This window comes from Copadichromis virginalis, linkage group LG18 (assembly GCF_057382275.1).
Source record: "Copadichromis virginalis isolate Kocher_CV1m ecotype Utaka linkage group LG18, C_Virginalis_male_GT1.1, whole genome shotgun sequence".
Classification (NCBI taxonomy): domain Eukaryota; kingdom Metazoa; phylum Chordata; class Actinopteri; order Cichliformes; family Cichlidae; genus Copadichromis; species Copadichromis virginalis.
Genome location: NC_140635.1, coordinates 10596040 through 10615133, shown reverse-complemented (window position 1 = coordinate 10615133; position 19094 = coordinate 10596040). Strand labels below are relative to the sequence as shown.

At 39.0% G+C, this 19094-nt stretch overlaps 2 protein-coding genes across 2 annotated transcripts; one reads left to right on the top strand and one right to left on the bottom strand.

Moving 5' to 3' along the window:
• Window positions 1-10: 10 nt before the first annotated feature.
• parp2 (poly (ADP-ribose) polymerase 2) lies at window positions 11-12649 on the bottom strand. Its single transcript, XM_085440457.1, has 17 exons — window positions 12428-12649; window positions 11176-11385; window positions 10738-10914; window positions 10488-10558; window positions 9925-9975; window positions 9108-9204; window positions 8926-9001; window positions 6539-6641; window positions 5778-5931; window positions 5508-5649; window positions 5354-5417; window positions 5141-5275; window positions 4155-4282; window positions 3893-3992; window positions 3357-3455; window positions 2875-2999; window positions 11-1030 (listed from the first exon to the last, which is right to left on the bottom strand). The coding sequence occupies exons 1-17, from the start codon at window positions 12498-12500 to the stop codon at window positions 871-873; spliced, it is 1965 nt and encodes a 654-aa protein (XP_085296583.1). The 5' UTR covers window positions 12501-12649; the 3' UTR covers window positions 11-870.
• A 245-nt stretch (window positions 12650-12894) lies between these two features.
• On the top strand, window positions 12895-19072 carry mettl17 (methyltransferase like 17). The gene is made up of 14 exons (XM_085440458.1): window positions 12895-13091; window positions 13976-14117; window positions 14216-14365; window positions 14467-14554; window positions 14861-14942; window positions 15083-15156; window positions 15239-15333; window positions 15461-15531; window positions 15808-15915; window positions 16020-16088; window positions 16169-16219; window positions 16321-16413; window positions 17485-17681; window positions 18819-19072. The coding sequence occupies exons 1-14, from the start codon at window positions 13023-13025 to the stop codon at window positions 18910-18912; spliced, it is 1383 nt and encodes a 460-aa protein (XP_085296584.1). The 5' UTR covers window positions 12895-13022; the 3' UTR covers window positions 18913-19072.
• The last annotated feature ends 22 nt before the right edge of the window (window positions 19073-19094 follow it).

Sequence of the window (19094 nt, the reverse complement as noted above, 5' to 3'; positions counted from 1 at the left end):
CAAACAAAAAAAACCACCACACTTTATGTTGAGTCATTTATTTTTATTCCCACTCTTCAAAATTTAAAAACCTTCATCCTCATAACAGATCCAGAAGAATATTTGTGTTACAACAAACACCTACACTAAAACCATTCTACCCTTAATAATGATAATGAGACCTTCTACTGATCCAAGGACGTTTAGTAATATACATATACAGGGACAAAAAGTAGTGCAAAAGGTTTTGTGTATCCTCTCCATGTTAAAGTATCTAGTATCTAGTATAACAAACCTCTGTCGAACAACAGCTTTTTCTCATACATGATACCAGGATATAAGAGAAACTGTAGAAAATCCAAGAAAAAGTTGAACTCAAAGTTGATGTTTTCCCTCAGTTGGTCCCTCATGGTTTCCTCAGACACTCATTTATATATGGTGATGCAGAACCTTCAGCAAATCCTGCTGCCAGCATCAGTGATTATTTTGAGTTATTTCAACCCAGCAGTCAATTCGATATAAGATGTCAAAGAAGTGAAAATGCTGGCACTAATCCCAAGATGGGGGAAAAAAATCAATTCATATGCAAGATTTTCCTTTTTAATATAATTTATCGTATAATGAAACATCCACTAGTCATGCCTTTGATGACGCATCTACAGTTTTTGTCTTGGAAAAAACCCTAAAACAATTCATTATATTATCAAAACAGCTGTAAATGATTTTTCTCAGTTGAGCAATTGCTGCAGCCTTATATGAACGAGTGTTTTCAGGTGTAACATCCAACCCCCACCCATGCCCCGAAACATAGAAGTTAACGCTACATGAAGAATGACTAAAAACGCCTAAACATTCATCCATATTTCACAAAGGCACACAGTTCCCAAGGCTTCACCACAGTGATGAGTAGTTAAACTTTACACGCAGCAGGTACCTCATGCGAGTCTGTGCAGGATTGTAAACAATGAACTCGTTGTAGAGGAGGGAGTAAGCGTTAGATTTACCCACTCCCGTTTTCACGCCAGGCCCCATCGGCACCGTCATACCGTCCCTGAGAAAGAAATCGAGAAACAATAAAATAAATCCGTGGGATTAACACAAATTACCTTTGTTTAAAATTTCTTTTAGGTGATTGTAACAATTTTTTTCCCAAAAAAGGAAAATATTCTGCACTCTTTGGCTTCAATTTCTTTTTTTTTTCTTCGGCTATTTTTTAGGATCTTTGATCCATCCTCTTAACTCCTTCTCCAGTTCAGAATCATGGGAAAGCTCAATCGCATCCCAGATATCTTGGAGCGAGAGGCAGGGCACTTCCAATCTATTAAAAGGCCAACACAAGACAGACAACCACTCACATTCTTATTTATCGTTAATTTAGAATGACCAATTAACCTAACAAGCCGAGGAAGCACACATAGGGAGAGCATGCAGACTCCAGCTGGCCAGGAGATTCACACCCAGGACCTTCTCGCTGTGAGACAACAGTGCTAACCACTGCACCACTATGCCATCCATCTCTGGGGATGTTTTGCAAATCACTTAAACTGTAGTGAAACAGTGTGCAGCAGTATACTACAATTAATTTACAAATAGAATACGCTCCGTTATCAAACCTTGGGCTTGTATTGGACAAATGCAGGGCTGCTGTTGTTATGCAAGTGATAAAGATATATTCCAAACCTCCTGCTAATTTTAACAGAATTAGGTACACCATGTGAAGATTAAAGAGTATTTTAAGGCATTAAAAAAACTGCAGTGAAAAGTCGTAAACTAATTTCTTCAGCTTCAGGTAACTTACTAACAGGACAGGTGCAGTTTGTTAATACCAGTCTAAAAGAATGTAATTACTGCTCATGGCATGTAGGTTAAATATAGGCCTAAGGTGAGACTTGTCACTATATATAATGACAGAGTCGTTATAGTGGAAACAGGATTCAGTAATTAACAGGCCTTAATGTAGGACTGTAAACCGTGCGTTAATATCTTGAAATTACTTTCTGTAGCATTCTTGTTTTTAGACAACTCAACAACAACAAATAAATATGGCTCTAAAATGTTCACACTGTTGAATCTTCTCTATCGTTTTTGTAGATTGTGACTATGAATTTGTTCACTGGTAAATGGAGTGCATTTAGGGAGCATCGTTCTAGTCTCACTGACTACTCACAGTGACTTCAACCCAGTGTTTCAAACACATCGATTTTATATGGGGCACAGTTATGTGAACACCTCTTCAATCTTTGGTAATTTATCCAAACTTGGTTTTTTAATCCATCTGAAACAATTCGGATGTTGCTAACCACCTACCCCTGGCCCTTTCCTGCTGGTCTGTTTCTCATCCAGCTACATCTCCAGTGAGTTTGAAATCCAACCATGGGATCACAGTTAGACATTTATACTGCTTATTCTTCACAAAGTGGGTCAATCTATTGATGCATGCATTCATTTTCTCCCACTTATCAGACGAAGGCAGGAGCCTATCCCAGCTGTCATAGAGCAAGATGCACCCTGGACAGGTTACCAATTACATTTAGAAACTATTCGCATTCGTTTTCCCACCAGTGGGGTATTGTTGTGCTCTTTGGTGTCATTCAGCTGCTCTCCAGAGAGTCTGTTATCCTGGAGTCGTACAGACTACAACAGCAGCTGGTAATGACAGTTCTTAGACGACTCTGGAAACCTGCTGTAAGCAGCAGCTGGAGAACTGCTTCACTGAACTTAGAGGTTGCATGCATCCCGTCTATACTGTCCTTGAATGAGCAGTGCTAAACAAGATAGGCAGCTGTGTTTTGAGTGAGCTAAAACTTATGAAGGCCTCGTTTTAAAGCAATGGACCAAATAACTGAGCAGTAACTGGCCTGTGTTAAATATATCATTATAATTAGAGAGACTTACAGTGTGACAGAGTTTTTGTGGTCAGGTCCAGTCTGTCCCAGACCCTTGGTGCTGTGTTTTCCAGCAGGCAGATTGTTTGCTTCATAGTCTGCATCCAGCAGCTCATTAGATTCTCCCAGAGCGACCTGTGGGCATGAATATATGAATATTTACCAGTGCTGCATTATATTTAGGCCACTACACTTTGCAGAGGAATTTTTCTGGGTATCAAATTCAGCTTTTTTGGCTTCCTACGGGTCTCTACCTGAGACCTCAGCAGTAAACATCCTCATTGCAGGATCAAAAAAGTATCTGGATACAAATTATAAATATAACTGTTCAACCTGCAAAAACAAAACTTCATTGCAGATTACAGACAAGACATTTCCTTGGCAGCAAATTTAAGACATTTGCAGGCCAGAGCAGCTGCAACAAAACTTCAATAATGAAAATTATTAATGGCAAACAAACAAACAAACAAACAAACAAAAAACCACCCTTACTTCACACAGTAGCAGCAGTCCAACGTTGTTGTTCTGGTTGGAAAAACAGTAGTTGGCACTTTTTGATGACATGTCAGCAAAGTAGATACCTTTACCAAACTGAGTGAAAGAGAAATGAGAAAATGTAATATACCGATGTGAGTTCAATTTCAATGCCTGAGATAATTTCATGTTGAAAATTGATCACATTTTAGAGACTCCTTAAAATGTAATTATTTAGATCAATTTTATTGATTTTTTCTTAAAAATGTGTTTAACTTCTGTTACATACAAGCTGAGACAAAGTCAAACTGCATATTTTATTTGTCTTTCATTCTCTCACCGAGGTTCCTACACCGTTTTAAAAAATTAAGATCAAGACATTTTAAGATACCAATGAAGAACAATGATGACAACAATAAGTACTGTAAATATTCAATATTCAATAAATATTGAATATTTAATATCCAGGCTTTCCGCTAGTGTACTGCAACCCGTGTTGGACCTAAGACTGGTCTTAAGGACTGGTCTTTTTGAATTTTGATATTCCATCCTACCATGTAACCAGTAACAGGAGCTTCAGGGGGGGCCACTCGAAGTCCCTGACTGAGGATGCCGACCCAGTTAGACAGACGTGAACCGTGCCACAGCAGAGTCCTGGCAGACAGGTAGATGGTTAGCTTGGCTCATTGTGAAAAAAACCCCCATAATTTTCATTGACATCAATGTTGGATTTTTATCAATGCAAACATGCAGCATAATAAATCTGATTTTGAAGTCAGCTTGAAGTCATAAAGCAGTAACAGTATTTCTTCCTACCTGTTACTTAACTGTGACAGGAAATTTTTGCTCTCCCCGTCTCTGTCCACTGAGAAAATGTCAAGCACGGTCATGGTGTAGTCACAGTGGGTGGGGGCGTGAGTGGTGTGCAGATACTGCTCTATCACCTTCACACAAAGAGGAGGAAAGTTAGCTCAATGCAAAATGCTGAAAGGAATCCAAGATAATACTGAAGACTAACAACTACACAAGTTTTAGTGTGAATGGAAATGTAGTCAGCCAAAGGAAATCTCCATGGTACCTACTCAGTATCAGTCAGTTCACTGTGAGATATATGCACGTTATCTCTGGATTAAATTAAACAAGATTTGACACTGTTTACAGAGCAGTGCCCCACCAGATATTTTAGTCTAAATAAAAATAATAATAATAATAATGATTTTAAAAATCACACATTAAAAAGCTAGTATTTCCAGCATATCAAATATTTTTTTATTTCAGCTGAACAACAGAGCCTGTGCTGTTTTCACATTTGGACATGATAGGAGGTTTCACAAACTCAACAGCAGCTTCTGCTGACAGACTAACTATCTGTGTTTGCAGACAGACCTTTGGAACACTATGTTCCTGACATAGTGTTAGTTAGTTTAGTTAGTGTAAACATAAATTAACTAGCAGTCAGAAGGTCACAAGTAGTCTGTTCATCCTGCTGTCAAAAATAATATATGAGCCCTGACAGGTTTGGCATTAATAAAGTAACACCAGCAATTGCCCTACCAAGGAGAATATGATCAGATGAGAAGATTCACCACAAACTATCGACTAGTCAACGCTGAGGTTGCAGCACTTCAAGTGAAATGACTACAAATGAATAAATTATTCTCTGTGCATAATGATTTAGATGCAGAAAAGTCTTACGCAACTACATCAGCCTATCAAATTGTTTTGAGGCTAAGAACAAGTAACATCAATAATGTGACACGGTTTGGTAAAACTGGTTAGTTAATTATTTAAATCACACTGACCTTGTACTCATTGTTGCTGGAGTCCAGAGGCTGCAGTTTGCACCGGAGGGAGTGATACTGTCTGTCCAGAGGATGTTCATCGCTGTCTTCACTGGACTTGACCATTTTTACTGCTATCTGGATGTCACTCAGTGCCTTTAAAACAGGGATGGGAGACATTGTTCAGTTAAGAAAGGTTTTTTAAGCAAACCGAATAAAATCAAAACATTTTACCTCCAAAAGGGCAATTTTGGCTTTCAGCTCTTCTTCTGTTTGGATAAGTGGGGGAGTTTTCAACCTATAAGGGTTACACCTTTTAGTTACAGCAAGACAGGAATCGGTGGTAACTATCCACACTCTGGTTTTGTCTAAAGTTTCATCCTTTTACCCAAAGTCATGTGGGATGCGGGTGTAAAATTGATTGCATGCTTCTAAAAGGTCACGACTGCTCCCTTTCTTCTTCTTCAAGCAATCCTCGATCTTCTTCAGTGCTGAGTAACCTGCTCGGATCTGCTCTGGGGTCAGCTTGCCTAAAGGTAGAAAGGAAGAAAAATGTCAAGTCTGACACCGTGCATGGAAATACTGGTCACTCTGTCACCAACTTCATCTTCTCATTTAGTCAAATCAACCTGTAATAATGAATTTGAGTCAGACTGACCAAGAGGAGCTTTCTTGGTGTCAAACTTCATCTCCAGCACACACTCCTCCATGGCTTTCAGATCACAGATGAGCTCTAGGAGAGACTGAATCCTTGAATCCAGCTCGGAGGTTTTCTTTTTTGGTACAGTATCCACTGTGGTCTGATTCTCCTCCTGGAATGGTGAAAAACATCCAAGAATACAATCTGACACATCCAACCTTTTAATTCAGTTCAGTTTTATTTATATAGTGCCAAATGACAAGAACAGTCAGCTCAAGGTGCTTTATATTATAAGGTGAAACCCTAAAAAGATACAGAAAAAAATCCAAACAATCAGACAGCCCCCATATAAGGAAACAATTGGTGACAGTGGGAAGAAAAAAATCCCTTTTAACAAGGCTCGGGGAGGGGCGGCTATCTACTGTGATCTTTTATTGAATGTAACATATTTCTGAACATATTTCTCCAGTGCAACTTCTGCTGACAGAAGTTTCGGCATTATAACACTCAAAGACTCCTTAATAGAAATCTATGGTACAATTCTTAAACAACAGAGATGACAGTTATCCAACCCCCAAAGAGCTAATTAGGACCCAGAGATGCTAATCAGCTCAGGCCTCTGGACTGAGGTGTTTATGAAGCAGTAATTTTGCCGCTAGTAGTATGGCTTTTTTCTATTCACTTATATAGGAATTTCAAAGTAAGAACGCCCAGAGGCTTTGCCAACATGGCTGCTAAATGCCAAGAATGACTTTTAGTAAGACTTTTCCTAAACTTACCTTTTCATTCGTGCTGTAGTCCATAAACACCATGTCATATTTTCCAGCTACTTTCTCAAAACTATCTCGATGCTCCCATTCGTTCTTGGTCTTTTCAAAGAACCTGCAGCAAAACAAACAAGTTGGAATTTCACCAAACACACATCCATGAAGGCACCTGGAAAACCTTTCTTTTTCCACTGTCAGTCACATAATGTAAAGTAAAGTAAAATTTTATTTATATAGCACCTTTCAAGATAAAATCACAAAGTGCTTTACAGAGGCAGAAAACAGACATTAAAATCTCAAACAAAACAAAATCAACCAAAACCAAGTTTAAACAGATGCGTTTTTAACTGCTTTTTAAAAGACATGACTGAGTCCACAGATCTCAAACTCAAAGGGAGCGAGTTCCAGAGTCTGGGAGCCACTGATACAAACGCTCTGTCACCTTTTGTTTTTAACCCTGTATGCTGGACAACCAGCAACCCCTGGTCACAAGACCTCAGGGACCTGCTGGGGTGATAAGGAAGAAGAAGAGCACTTATGTAAGTTGGAGCTACACCGTGCAGGTCCCTATAAGTCATGATTATGATCTTAAAATGGACCCTGAACTTGACAGGGAGCCAATGCAGTTGAATCAGCAGGGGAGCAGCATCTGAGTATTTGTGATGCTTTATCAGAAGCTTAGCAGCAGCATTTTGAACACCCTGCAGTCGTTCCAGGGAGGCATTACTTAAGCAAGTAAACAAGGAATTACAATAGTCTAAGCGCAATTAAACAAAAACATGAATAATCATTTCCAATTCGGAACGTGACACAATGGGACTCAGCTTAGCGATATTTGTTAAATGGAAAAAACAAGAGCGAACCAAAGATTTAACGTGTGTGTCCAGCGTCAGAGCTGGATCAAGTGTAACACCAAGGTTCCTAATGGAGGATTTAATATAAGAAGCAAGAGGGCCTAGATTTTTAACCACGAGGGGAACAAATTTCTCAGGAGCAAAGACAATGACTTCCGTTTTATCAGCATTTAGTTGAAGGTAATTACCAGCCAGCCGATCTCTAACGGAATCTAAGCAGGACTGCAAGATTTTGAGTTTAGAAACATCAGGTGGCCTAAAAGAGATATATAGCTGAATATCATCTGCATAACAATGATATGAAATATCAGAGAAAGAGCTAAGAAGTTGCAGAAGAGGGAGTAAATACAACAAAAACAATAACGGTCCCAAGACAGAGCCCTGAGGCACCCCACAGGCAAGAGAGCTGACGGAGGATCTGAACTTAGAGGCAGCCACAGAGAAAGATCGATTTGACAAATAGGATTTAAACCATTCCAATGCGGTACCCGATACACCCACCCAGTGGTTTAATCTATCTAACAAAATAAGATGATCAACAGTGTCAAAAGCAGAGGTCAGATCCAGCAACATCAAAACAGTGCACTCTCCAGCATCATAATTCATCAAAATATCATTAGACACTCTAAGAAGTGCAGTTTCGGTAGAGTGAGCCTTACAAAAGCCAGATTGAAATTTATCGAGAATTTTATGTTCATCTAGAACAACTGTGAGTTGCTTGGCCACAACCTTTTCTAAAATCTTGGCAATAAAAGGCAATTTTTAGATAGGTCTGTAACTGGAAAGCAAAGAAGGATCAAGTTTAGGCTTTTTTAAAAGTGGGTGAATGACAGCACTTTTACAGTAACCAGGGACCTGACCAGAGAGTAGAGATGCATTAATAATTTTAAGAACACTAGGACCAATAGACTCAAAAACATTTTTAAACAAAGACCCAGATAAAATATCAAGGGGGCAAGAGGATGATCTAATTGAAGTAACCAGCGTCAACAACTCAGGTAAAGACACTGGTGAAAATCTTTCAAATATGACAGGCTTAAGTAAAATCGGAACAGGCAAATGGTACATGGAGGGAGAGATGTTGCTCCTTACATTGCTAACCTTTTCAACAAAGAAGGAAAGAAAATTTTCCCAGTCTTCGTTCGAAGAAATTGGGACAGCAGCAGAAGCCGGAGCAACTATATCCCTAATAGTGTCAAATAAAACCTTAGGGTTACCTCTGCTCCTAGAGACTAGGTTTGAAAAATAAGCAGCCCTTGCATCACGAATTGAAGCGTTAAAGGAAACTAAAAGGTCGTTTAAATGAAAGAGATGAACCTGTAAATGAGTCTTTCTCCACAAACGCTCAGCTTTACGACAGACACGCTTTAAACAGCGAATGCTGTCGTTTATCCAGGGCGAGGGTTTTGTAACAGGGGCTAGTCTAGTTTTAATAGGGCAAATATTATCGATAATAGAAAGACAGTAATTATTAAAACGATTTGTTAATAAATCAACATCATTAGAAGCAGGCAGAACCAAATTAAAAACGTCAGAAAAACTCACTTTTTCTTGAAGACATCTTTGGCCTTCAGCAGGTCTCCACCACAGACTGTAAGGCTGTTTTGACCTACTTTACCCACTGCAGAAACAAATGATAAAAATCAACAAAATGCACAAAGGTGGTGCAATTTCTGCAAAATGACAAATATTTTCAAACAAAAACTGTCAGTTGACATTGAACATACCCCTGCCCCATCTCATCCACACACTGTAAACCTTGGAGCTGTCGTCCTCCAGCAGCTGGATCAGGTAATATTTGTTGTTGTTAAACTGAAGATTTGTCTGCAAATTGAAACAAATGATGTTTACTGCAGGCTACAAATTGGAAACTGAAGCTAAAAAACTGAATTTGTGAGATTTAAAGTTTTCACTTTTTCATTATTACCTATAAAGTACTACCTATACTGCTCCAGGATGAAATAATAATAAATGTTATTAAAATGGATCTATCATGCTATCGCATATTTACTGAACAATGAGGTCAGCGTGTGCACAAATAATCCCTGTGAGCCAAAACCTCTGGTCTGCTCCAAACAGTCAGTTTCTGGCAGGTTTTTCAGCTTTTGACTTTAGATGATGTTGTAGACAGGGATAGTCCTAGTATGACCATCTAAGGCAGCGGTCCCCAACCTTTTTTGCGCCACGGACCGGTTTATGCCTGACAATATTTTCACAGACCGGCCTTTAAGGTGTCGTGGAAAAATACAACAAAATAAAACTAGTACCGGTACCGAAAAAAAGAAGATTTATTCATAACACACGTGAAAAGACCCAGGAAAACCGAGTTGACGATAACAAAATAACGCTGAAAACCGATAAAAACCCTGAAAACCATACATTTCACACCTGAGCCTCAACTCTCGCGGCCCAGTACCAAACAACTCACGGACCGGTACCGGTCCGAGGCCCGGGGGTTGGGGACGGCTGATCTAAGTCACACAGCCCTAAAAAAAACTATAAAGATGGAACTGAGCATAATTTATTTCCTTTTAATTGTGTTACCTGATTGAGCATCACATCGTAAACATCATTTCCTTCATTGTAAACATGAGCCTGAAATAGAAATATAAAAATGAGTTATACAAATCAAAAGAATCCCACCATGTCTGCATTCAGGAAATATAAATATTTGTATATAAAATATTTACTTTTTTGTGTTTAAAAAGAACAGATTTGCAATTATGTTAAAAAATAATTTAAACAGAACCAATTACCACGTCTTATATTTTCATGTAACAGTCATATGTAAAACTACTGACAATTAGGTAAGATGAATTCAATTATCTTCTAATTGTAACAATACTTCTCAGATTTATTGCTTATCTGTTTAGTGTGTGGAAAAACACAATCATATATATGGTATTCAGTTGAAAACAACCATTTAGAAAATTTAAGCTTCACTGAAAGATTTATTTGTGTTTAAGCAGACACTGATCAGAATAGTTTGTCACAAGAGGAACTGTAACTGGGGGAAAGCTTTGCCTTATAGCAGCCAGGTGTCAAACCACAAGCATGACTGACATGAATCGTGAGATTTATATATCGTGTGGATGCCAACACTGTACCTTTCCCAGTTTGGCTTTACATTCAGAGTCTACTGGTGCTTTTCCCTTCATGACCACTGTCTTCACAACTTCTGTTCAGAACAGATCAAACACAAAAGAGTAGTGAGGTGAAGAAACATCTACAGTTCAGATGCAATTCCATGCTCACCTGATCCTTAAAAGCTTTAAAAGTTACTGTGCTTTGATAATGACTAATATTGTCATGGCTGTAAAATTTTGTAAGTATATAAAGAAATTAGATCCATGTTACCTTCACTTTTTACTTCTTCTTTGGCTTTTTTGGGCATTTCTTCAGTGTTTGTCTGGCTCTTGCTTTGTCCTCTTCTCTTCTTAGCTGCAGGCTGCTCTTCTGTGTCCTCCTCTTCCTCTTTAACTTGAGCTGGTTTCTCATTATGAGTAGCAACATCACCAGCTTCATTCTGACTTTCTTAATAAAACAGGAGAAAAGAGGAAAGACTGTGAGTACCTCCAAGAATTCAGATTTTTCAATTAAATTTAAACTGAAATAAACTATATAAATTTTATGAAATTATGTTTTAGATACCATTTCTACAAAAGACATTTATTTAAAAATGAACTAAACTGCAGTTAAGAAAATATCAAGCAACACAATTTAAAAATGAGGATTTATGAAAACAGAATACAGGGAGCAGGGAGGATGACAGAAAATTCACAGCGAAAAACACACCTGCTTTTACATTCTGACAGCGAACTTTCCGTTTGTACTTTGTGACAGGATTGATCTGAACCATCTTCTTCAGATCAACTTCGTAGGCTGTCCCCGAGCCCAGAGAGAGAGTGACAGATGTTTTCCCAGAAGAGACGGCCGAGTCCAAGACGGCACAGGCTGATGGAGAGTATGGTTCCCACTGTCTTTTATCCCCCATCCACTGCCACACTGATTAGAAATACACACAGAAGAAAATCTAACTCTTACACAGTGGCCTTTTAGAGATCAGAAACAAGTCTTTAAGTTATTAAAACTCTGTGTCTGTAATACCTCTTCCTTAATTTTTGTCCCCTGACAAATACCAATTATATTAAAATAAAAAAAGTATTAATGCTGCTGTTGTTTAAAAAAAATGAAAAAACGTCTGGATAAACTGCAAAATAGTAAAAAGAAAAATAAAACCAATACATGCTTCTTCTTTTTTCCTGGAAGGTGCAAATAGCTGTGAAACATTTTAATTTTAACAGAAGCAAAGCAAAGAGTGGCTGCAAAGAAAATCAGCCTTACTTTTAAAGGGAGCTCATTACACTCGAATTCTCCCCTTAGTTCAACAAATGCATCAGAACAAACTGTTTTTTCTCGCCTTCATTTCAGTGCAAACTTCCTTTATTCCAAGTTTGTTCTGATTGGCTGCTCTGGACAAACAGGTTTAAAAAGTAGCATGATCATGTTTGAGTTAACCCTCTCACTGACATCATCTGGAACAAAAATTTGAGGGAAAATGTCAAAAATTAAATGTTTACAGTAATTTAAAGCATAATCATTTCTACACACATTGGCATCATTATTTTACAATTAAAGTGGTCATATTTAACATAAACATTCCAGAATGTTAGCAGTATATGTTAGACAGTAAGCAGGTCACATTAGAAAAGGCCCCTTCGCTTTTGGTATGCAATAAATGTAGCTCACAACAAATAAATACTTTTTTTATTGGTCGTTTTAACTGCTCACTTAGGAACTTATTTTATTTGAAATTTTAGAAACGCAACCGGATTTATCAGCAAACCGAGCTACAAAAATTGTTTCGTTTGTTTTTTAAGCTGACAATTTTTTATTATTATTTCACACAGACAGTACCGGTGTCTGAATTATGAGTGAAGCTTCATAATATTGATCTTCATGCCGTCTCCTGTCCGAACATGTCCACAGTTCAATGGCGTAGTTACCCTGCAGCAGCTACAATATTATGCTAATACGACACACAGACCTGTTTTTGACTGGGCTTCTCCATTTTCTGGTGCACTCTCACATTTATTTCTGGAACTTCTCGCTCGCCTCATGGTGGGTTATTAAAAATAATTATCTGGCTGCTGTTAAAGGGGAACCTCAGCGATAACACTAAAACACGGCGGGAAACTTTTCCCCACCGTACTACTGTTTCCTGACCGGCAGCCGCACTACAAACGATTGTTTCATGTGAAGATGAATCACTCCGCCGCGAAAAGTGAAGCCATTGTTGTTTCCGGTGCGAAGACGGTTAATATGCCAGCGATTTATATTAAACGCAGTTCAAAGTTTAAAATACATTTAGGTTTATATTTGTTTTCATTTAGTCCCAACTTTGTCTATTCCGTGGCCGAGAGGTAAACTTGATGTCGCAGATGCTGGACAGTAGGCGGAGTAGCACTCTTCGTTGTTCTCCTGAGGTGGGAACAGAGATTAGGGGCGAAAGTGTTCCGCCTTAGGTAGTGGTCGGAATTATTTTGTTGAAGGATTAGTGGGATTCTAACGTGACACTTTAGGAAGGCTGGATGAAAGTTGAATTTTAAGCCATTTAAACGTAACGGTTAGAAGCAGATGTTATGGTACCGCGTAGATTTAGCGCCTGTGTTCTCTGTCAGAGAAAACCTTTGGCGATGCTGGTGTGCCGGGTGAGTACGGATTGATATTACCACTGAATGCAGCTTTTTAATCGCAGAGGTCAGACACATAAGCTATAGAGAACAAAATAGTTTCAGTCTGTACATTTACATTTTATTTTTTATTTTTGGCATAATATACACCATTTAGTCGTGAATCTACTCTACCTGTCCCCCAGATGTCAGGGCTGCCAACTCTCACTGGTGTAAAACATGATTTCTACGTTCATTCAAACACTGCCCAAACACATCTCTGAATACTACACTGAGGGGATTTTCTGGGGTTATTATCAGCTCAGCATAAAAAATCTCTTGGCTATGTCTTTCTGACATTATAACTGGAGCCAGTAAGGCTGCTGTCTGGTTCCCAGTTACCTTGGACTCAAACATTTCATTAAATAAACTAAAACTGCACTTACTGGCCACTTCATTATTTACACCTTGCTAGCACTGGATAGGCCCTCCTTTTGCCTTCAGAATACTGTGATCATAAGTAGGTGGACATGGTCAGCAACAATACTCGAGTATATTGTTACACAAACAACCACGTCACGTAACATAAATTACTTTTCATCCAAATTTTGATGCTTGGTTTGAATTTCCATAGGTCTTCTTGTCCATGTTTGCATGCCTAAATGCGTTAAGTCGCTGCTATGTGATTAGCTGATGAAATACCTACGTTAACAAGCACTCAAACAGTACATGTGCCTAATGTAGTGGCCACTGGATCTTTTGAAAAAAATGAAACACAGATTTTGTTTGGTTTCTTTGTTTGTTTGTTTTTTTCTAAAATCTGGCTGTAATTGGATTTCCTGTTTTTTATTTTCCTCATATAATCATATTTTAGTTTAATTCAAAGGTCAGTAAAACAGCATCATTTAAACCTGTTATTTCAGGCAATAAGTGCAGCTACACACCCACAGCCACAGGTAGATTTCCTAAAGGGTGAACCACACAGAAAACACCCAGGTGTGACCAACTTGAAAACTCTACGGCTACCTGAGGAACTCCACGTGGCTGCACAGTCGATTATTCACAGTAAGCTTAGTGTTGGTAAATCAGTTAATATAACAGATCTTTCTGACCAGCTTCATTGGTTGAAACCCTTTGCCTCTCATCCATCTCTGCATCTGTAGGAGCTCAGGTGAATCAGCTTCCTGAGCGCATTCACAAGCTCACGAACTTCCTGTGGAGCAGGAAACGAGCGGTCGAGGATTTAACTCTGAGGCAGAAAGCTGTGAGCCTGGAGAAAGAATTGTGGGAGAAAGCCATGCAAAAGGGAGGAGGTGGGTGACATATGTATAATTTTTTTAAAAGTAATAATACACATGCAACAAGATCATATCATGCAGCAGCTAGAAAAAATAAATATACATTCATTCTGCAGATATAGACGAGCAAGCAATGGAAGACCGCATTAGGAGGAAAGTTCTCTCAGAGCTCCGAAGAACGACATATCACTGGGCACCCACGAAGTAACATGTCATTTAACTACAGTGTTATCCATTATCAGTTTTTCACGTTTCAGTCTGTTCTGAATGCCTCTTTGTTATATTTACTGATTCCTAAAGGAGAAAAAGCCTCTTTTACCCATAATAGGAGAAGCTAAAACTGCGATTTATGACAAATGCTGAACATTTTATACCTTTAACAGACTTAAGATGCTTTCTTTAGATAAACCCAGCGAATGGTTGCGCTCCACCATGATCCATCCTGAAGTTGTAGTTTTGGTCCTTAAATTTGACGTGCAGTAGATTTACAAGCATCTCACTGTGTTTCAGGTACGATGAAGAGCTCGGCGTGGTCTACATGGCAGCTCGACTTGCTGGCGGTTACGCTGCAGTGAGGAGAGCTCTGAATGAGGTAGCAAAGTGCTGTGGAGGCAATCGGCTTACGTGGTGATACAGGGAGCTTCCTTTTTAAGAATCGCTTGAATCCAAGCACAAGTTGTTTTTTGTGGTTAAACTCAGTTATACCTGCAGTTTTTTCCCCTCATCATTTAGATAAAGAAGAGGGATCCCTCCTTTGCTCCTCACACTCTCCTGGATTTTGGTTCTGGGTTAGGAACCGTTGTCTGGTTAGTGTGTAACACTAGTAAAACATGTAAATGCTTTAGTCTGAATAGCTAAACTAAGTTTATAATCTGGCCGTTTCCTCAGGGCATCTCACACATGCTGGGGTGACTCTTTGAAGGAGATGGTGTGTGTGGACAGCTCAGGGCCAATGAACATTTTGGCAGAACAACTTCTGAAAGGTAGACACACATGTAGACAATTTATTTTTGTTTCTTTATGTGAAATACAGATGTTAATAAGAACTGACTGGATTGTATTATTATTATTATTATTATTTTATTTTATTTTATTTTTTGAATTGAGCAGGTGATGACGAAAGAGCTGAACCCTGCATCAAACAAGTGTATTTCAGGCAGTTTCTCCCTGTCTCTCCTAAGGTAAAACTCCCTCAGCTTTTATTTAAGTCACAATGTGTTCACTGTCAAGAATTTTAAAAAATCAGTGTGTTATTAAAAATGTATATGCAATATTCTAGACTTCAATTCTGGGTTATACATGGATTTTTAAAATATTTTTAGTTGTTGTTCTAGAAAAGAACACAAACAGACAAAATCAAAAAATAAAGAAAATCCCAATATTTTTGATTTGCTGTCATTAATGTTCCAGATAATCTCAACAACTGGAAATCCTGACCATCCTTTTTCTCCTTTCAGGTGCAGTTTGATTTAGTCACTGCAGCTTTTACCCTCTCAGAGCTGCCAAATGTGAAAGACCGAGAGGAGGCAGCATTCACTCTTTGGAGAAAGACAAGCTCATATCTGGTGAGATCAAAGAAAGATACAACTTAAGAAAATGATTGGTGAGCCTCTGGTGTTTAAAAGGAAACAGAAAAAAAAACTATTAATCGTTGCATTTTATGTTCTAGGTGCTGGTGGAAAATGGGACCAAAGAGGGCCATCAGATACTCATGGAAGCCAGAGATACTTTATTGAAGGTATTTAAACACACTGGATAAGACAGCAGTTCACAATAGTTGTTATTGATCAAACTAAATTGTTGGTTTTCTGACTCCAGAAACAAGAGAAGACCGTTTATGACTCCAGGCCAGCATCAGTGTTTGCTCCAGTAAGTTTAACACCCAGTAGATTTAATTAAAGTCATACTTAGAGCCATTAGTGTCTCAGTCTTATTGCGCGTCTATTCATTCATTTATTTATTTATTTTAGTGTTCACATGAACTGGTGTGTCCCAAACTGGCCCATGAGCCCGTCACACCCTGCAACTTCCAGCAGCATTACCAACCTCTGTCTCTACCCAGGGTAAGACTCAACTGTCTATGTCTGTTTACAGCTTTTCACTTTAAATGGGATCTAATCTGTTAATTACCAGGTCTCTTTCTTTTTATTCTTGGACTCCACCGGAGCAGCATTGCATGAATTTTAAATTATCCTTATTGTCCTAAGACAACACTGGTGAATTAGTGCTTGAGTAGTACCAGCTAATATAGTCAGGCTCACCTCAACGCACAGCCGGTGCTCTGCAACAGGTCTCCTGGAGAGGGGCTGGACTCTCAGTCTAGAGTTGCCCTCAGAGAAAGATGGCAAGCAGTGGTGGGTATACAGTTATGGTCACAAGCTCTAAGTAGTGACAAAAAGATCACAGATAGAAGCAGTAGAAATCAACTACCTCCGCAGGGTGGCTCACTGTTGTCATTTGGGAGTCCTTTCTGAGGGCTTCAGAGTACATCCGCAACTCGAAAGGAGCCAGCTGAGGGTTTTTGAGGATCTGACTAGGATATGACCTGGACATCTCCTTGGTGAGGCATTTTGAGCCTCACCAGAATTTTGAGCATATTCTACTTAGAGAATCTCTGGGACAGACCCACGAGATTATGCCTCAGCTGCTTTGGGGATGAGCTGGAAGGGTGACGGGAGGAGAGGAAGTTCTGAGGCTTTTCTTCTTAGAATGCTGGTCCTGCAAACCAAGCAACAGACCAAATAAGACTAAAACATTTTAGTGTAATCTGCAAAAACAACATATAGTCTTCTGTACCAGGCTCTGCTATTAAAATCAGCTGCACTTCATTCCCTTCTGTGAACGCAGCTGAAGTTTCGTATTATTGTATATTATCAGGAAACTCATATTTATTTAATAGCATGTAAAACATAAAAGACACAAAGTCTTGCGCCAAGATTTTATCTTGGATTGAATTCGTTATTTTTAACTTCATAACTTTTTATTCTTGTTGCCTTTTAAGTATTATTAATTTACACTTGTCTTATATTTGTTGCTGACAGAAGGTGCTATATATGCAAACATGTTTTGTTTTGTGTTTTTTCAGATAAATGCTGAATGAATTCCATATCAACCCTTTTTTTTTTCTTTTCCAGCACAATGACCGTCAGATCGAGAAGTTCAGCTACCTAATTTTGAGGCGGACAGAAGCAGTGGAGGAAGGCACAAAGGGTGTGGAGTGGGCCAGGCTGATTGCACCAGTGCTGCGCAGAACGAGGCATGTCCACTGTCGCATGTGTTGCCCAGACGGACAGCTACAGCACATGGTGGTGACAGCCCGTAAACACAGCAGGTAAAAAGAAAAATCAGTGTCACACAAATTCATCAGCTGCAGAATAGGTTTAGTCCTTTTCCTTAAATGCTAGCATAGAGCAGGGGTGGGCAACTCCAGGCCTCAAGGGCTGGTGTCCTGCAGGTTTTAGATATCACCCTGGGTCAACACACCTGAACCAAATGATTAGTTCATTACCAGCCCTCTGGAGAACTTCAAGACATGTTGACCCATTTAGCCATTTAAATCAGCTGTGTGGGCTCAAGGATACATCTAAAACCTGCAGCACATTGGCCCTTGAGGCCTGGAGTTGCCCATCTCTGGCATAGAGAGATGAAGACAAAATGCACTCTGTGGGAGAGAGAAGACAAAAGGTACTGACATTCAGTAGTGACAGGTGAGTGCATTGGGAGGGAAAAGAAGAGAGTGAAGAAGAACTGCTCAGTGCATCATGGGAAGTCCCCCAGCAGTCTGACAAAAGGATTCTTCAGGGTCATCAAATTCTGCTCAGGTTTCATCAAAAAGAAACGTTTGAAGTCTAATTTTATAATCGAGAGGATATCAGTCCTGAATCCAGAGATATTAAGACTCTAGGTCAGATCGGATACCATAGGGTTTTTAGGATATGATGTTAGGGACCAGGTGCATTAAAATAAACTAAGAAGAAATATGTCATTAAAATGCTTATTAGGGCTGCGTACTGTTTGAATTTGATTCAGTGTGGGGCCACGCAGTTTATCAACAACGTTTTCTAAAATTAACAAAACTCCTCGGGTGTTTAAAGATTTCCTAGACACAGGTAGGCACGCAGGAAAGATGCGGGAAATACAGAAAGAGAGAATGAGGGAAGGAAATGCAGCAAAAGATCTGGCTTGCCTGGACTTCAAACTGGGGAATTGCTGATCAAATTTGGCTATAATTCTGAATTATGTGATCCGAAAATGTGTCAGAACTAGACCAAATGGAGCAGAAATTCATTGTAAACCTTCTGTATGTCATAATAATCGATACTCTGTGCTACAGGCAGCCTTTGGTTGCTGGATATTCTTATTGCTTTTTGTTGTTTGTTTTATTGTCACTGATGGACTTATTTGACTGTTTTGTTTTGTATTGGATTTTTTCTGTTTAATTGTTCTATTTCAATGTCATTTTAATCAGAGATATGTACCGCTGCGCTCGGAGCAGTGACTGGGGAGATCAAATGCCGATCATTCGGGGTGTAGAGGAAGACGTCAACAGTGATTCAGAGTGACGATTCAGCCGTAAAGACAGACTGTGGAAACATACGATACATCGTGAAACTGATAATACTTTGATTTATAGACAAAGGAGCTGCAAATTACATATACATTTCCTCTCTGCAGTTTTCTTTGTGTACCACCTCCAATAAACCATTATATTTTTAAGTGTGATGCTCTTTGGACTGAAATGTCT

Excerpts from the sequence above, each read along its gene's own strand:
- parp2 (XM_085440457.1), bottom strand. The coding sequence starts at position 12,500 with ATGAGGCGAGCGAGAAGTTCCAGAAATAAATGTGAGAGTGCACCAGAA. Across the intron at positions 11,386-12,427 it reads AGAAGCCCAGTCAAAAACAG|TGTGGCAGTGGATGGGGGAT; the intron begins GTCTGTGTGTCG and ends ATTTCTAATCAG. Across the intron at positions 10,559-10,737 it reads AGAAGAAGTAAAAAGTGAAG|AAGTTGTGAAGACAGTGGTC; the intron begins GTAACATGGATC and ends TGTTCTGAACAG.
- mettl17 (XM_085440458.1), top strand. The coding sequence starts at position 13,023 with ATGGTACCGCGTAGATTTAGCGCCTGTGTTCTCTGTCAGAGAAAACCT. Across the intron at positions 14,943-15,082 it reads TGAGGAGAGCTCTGAATGAG|ATAAAGAAGAGGGATCCCTC; the intron begins GTAGCAAAGTGC and ends CTCATCATTTAG. Across the intron at positions 16,089-16,168 it reads CCAGAGATACTTTATTGAAG|AAACAAGAGAAGACCGTTTA; the intron begins GTATTTAAACAC and ends TTCTGACTCCAG.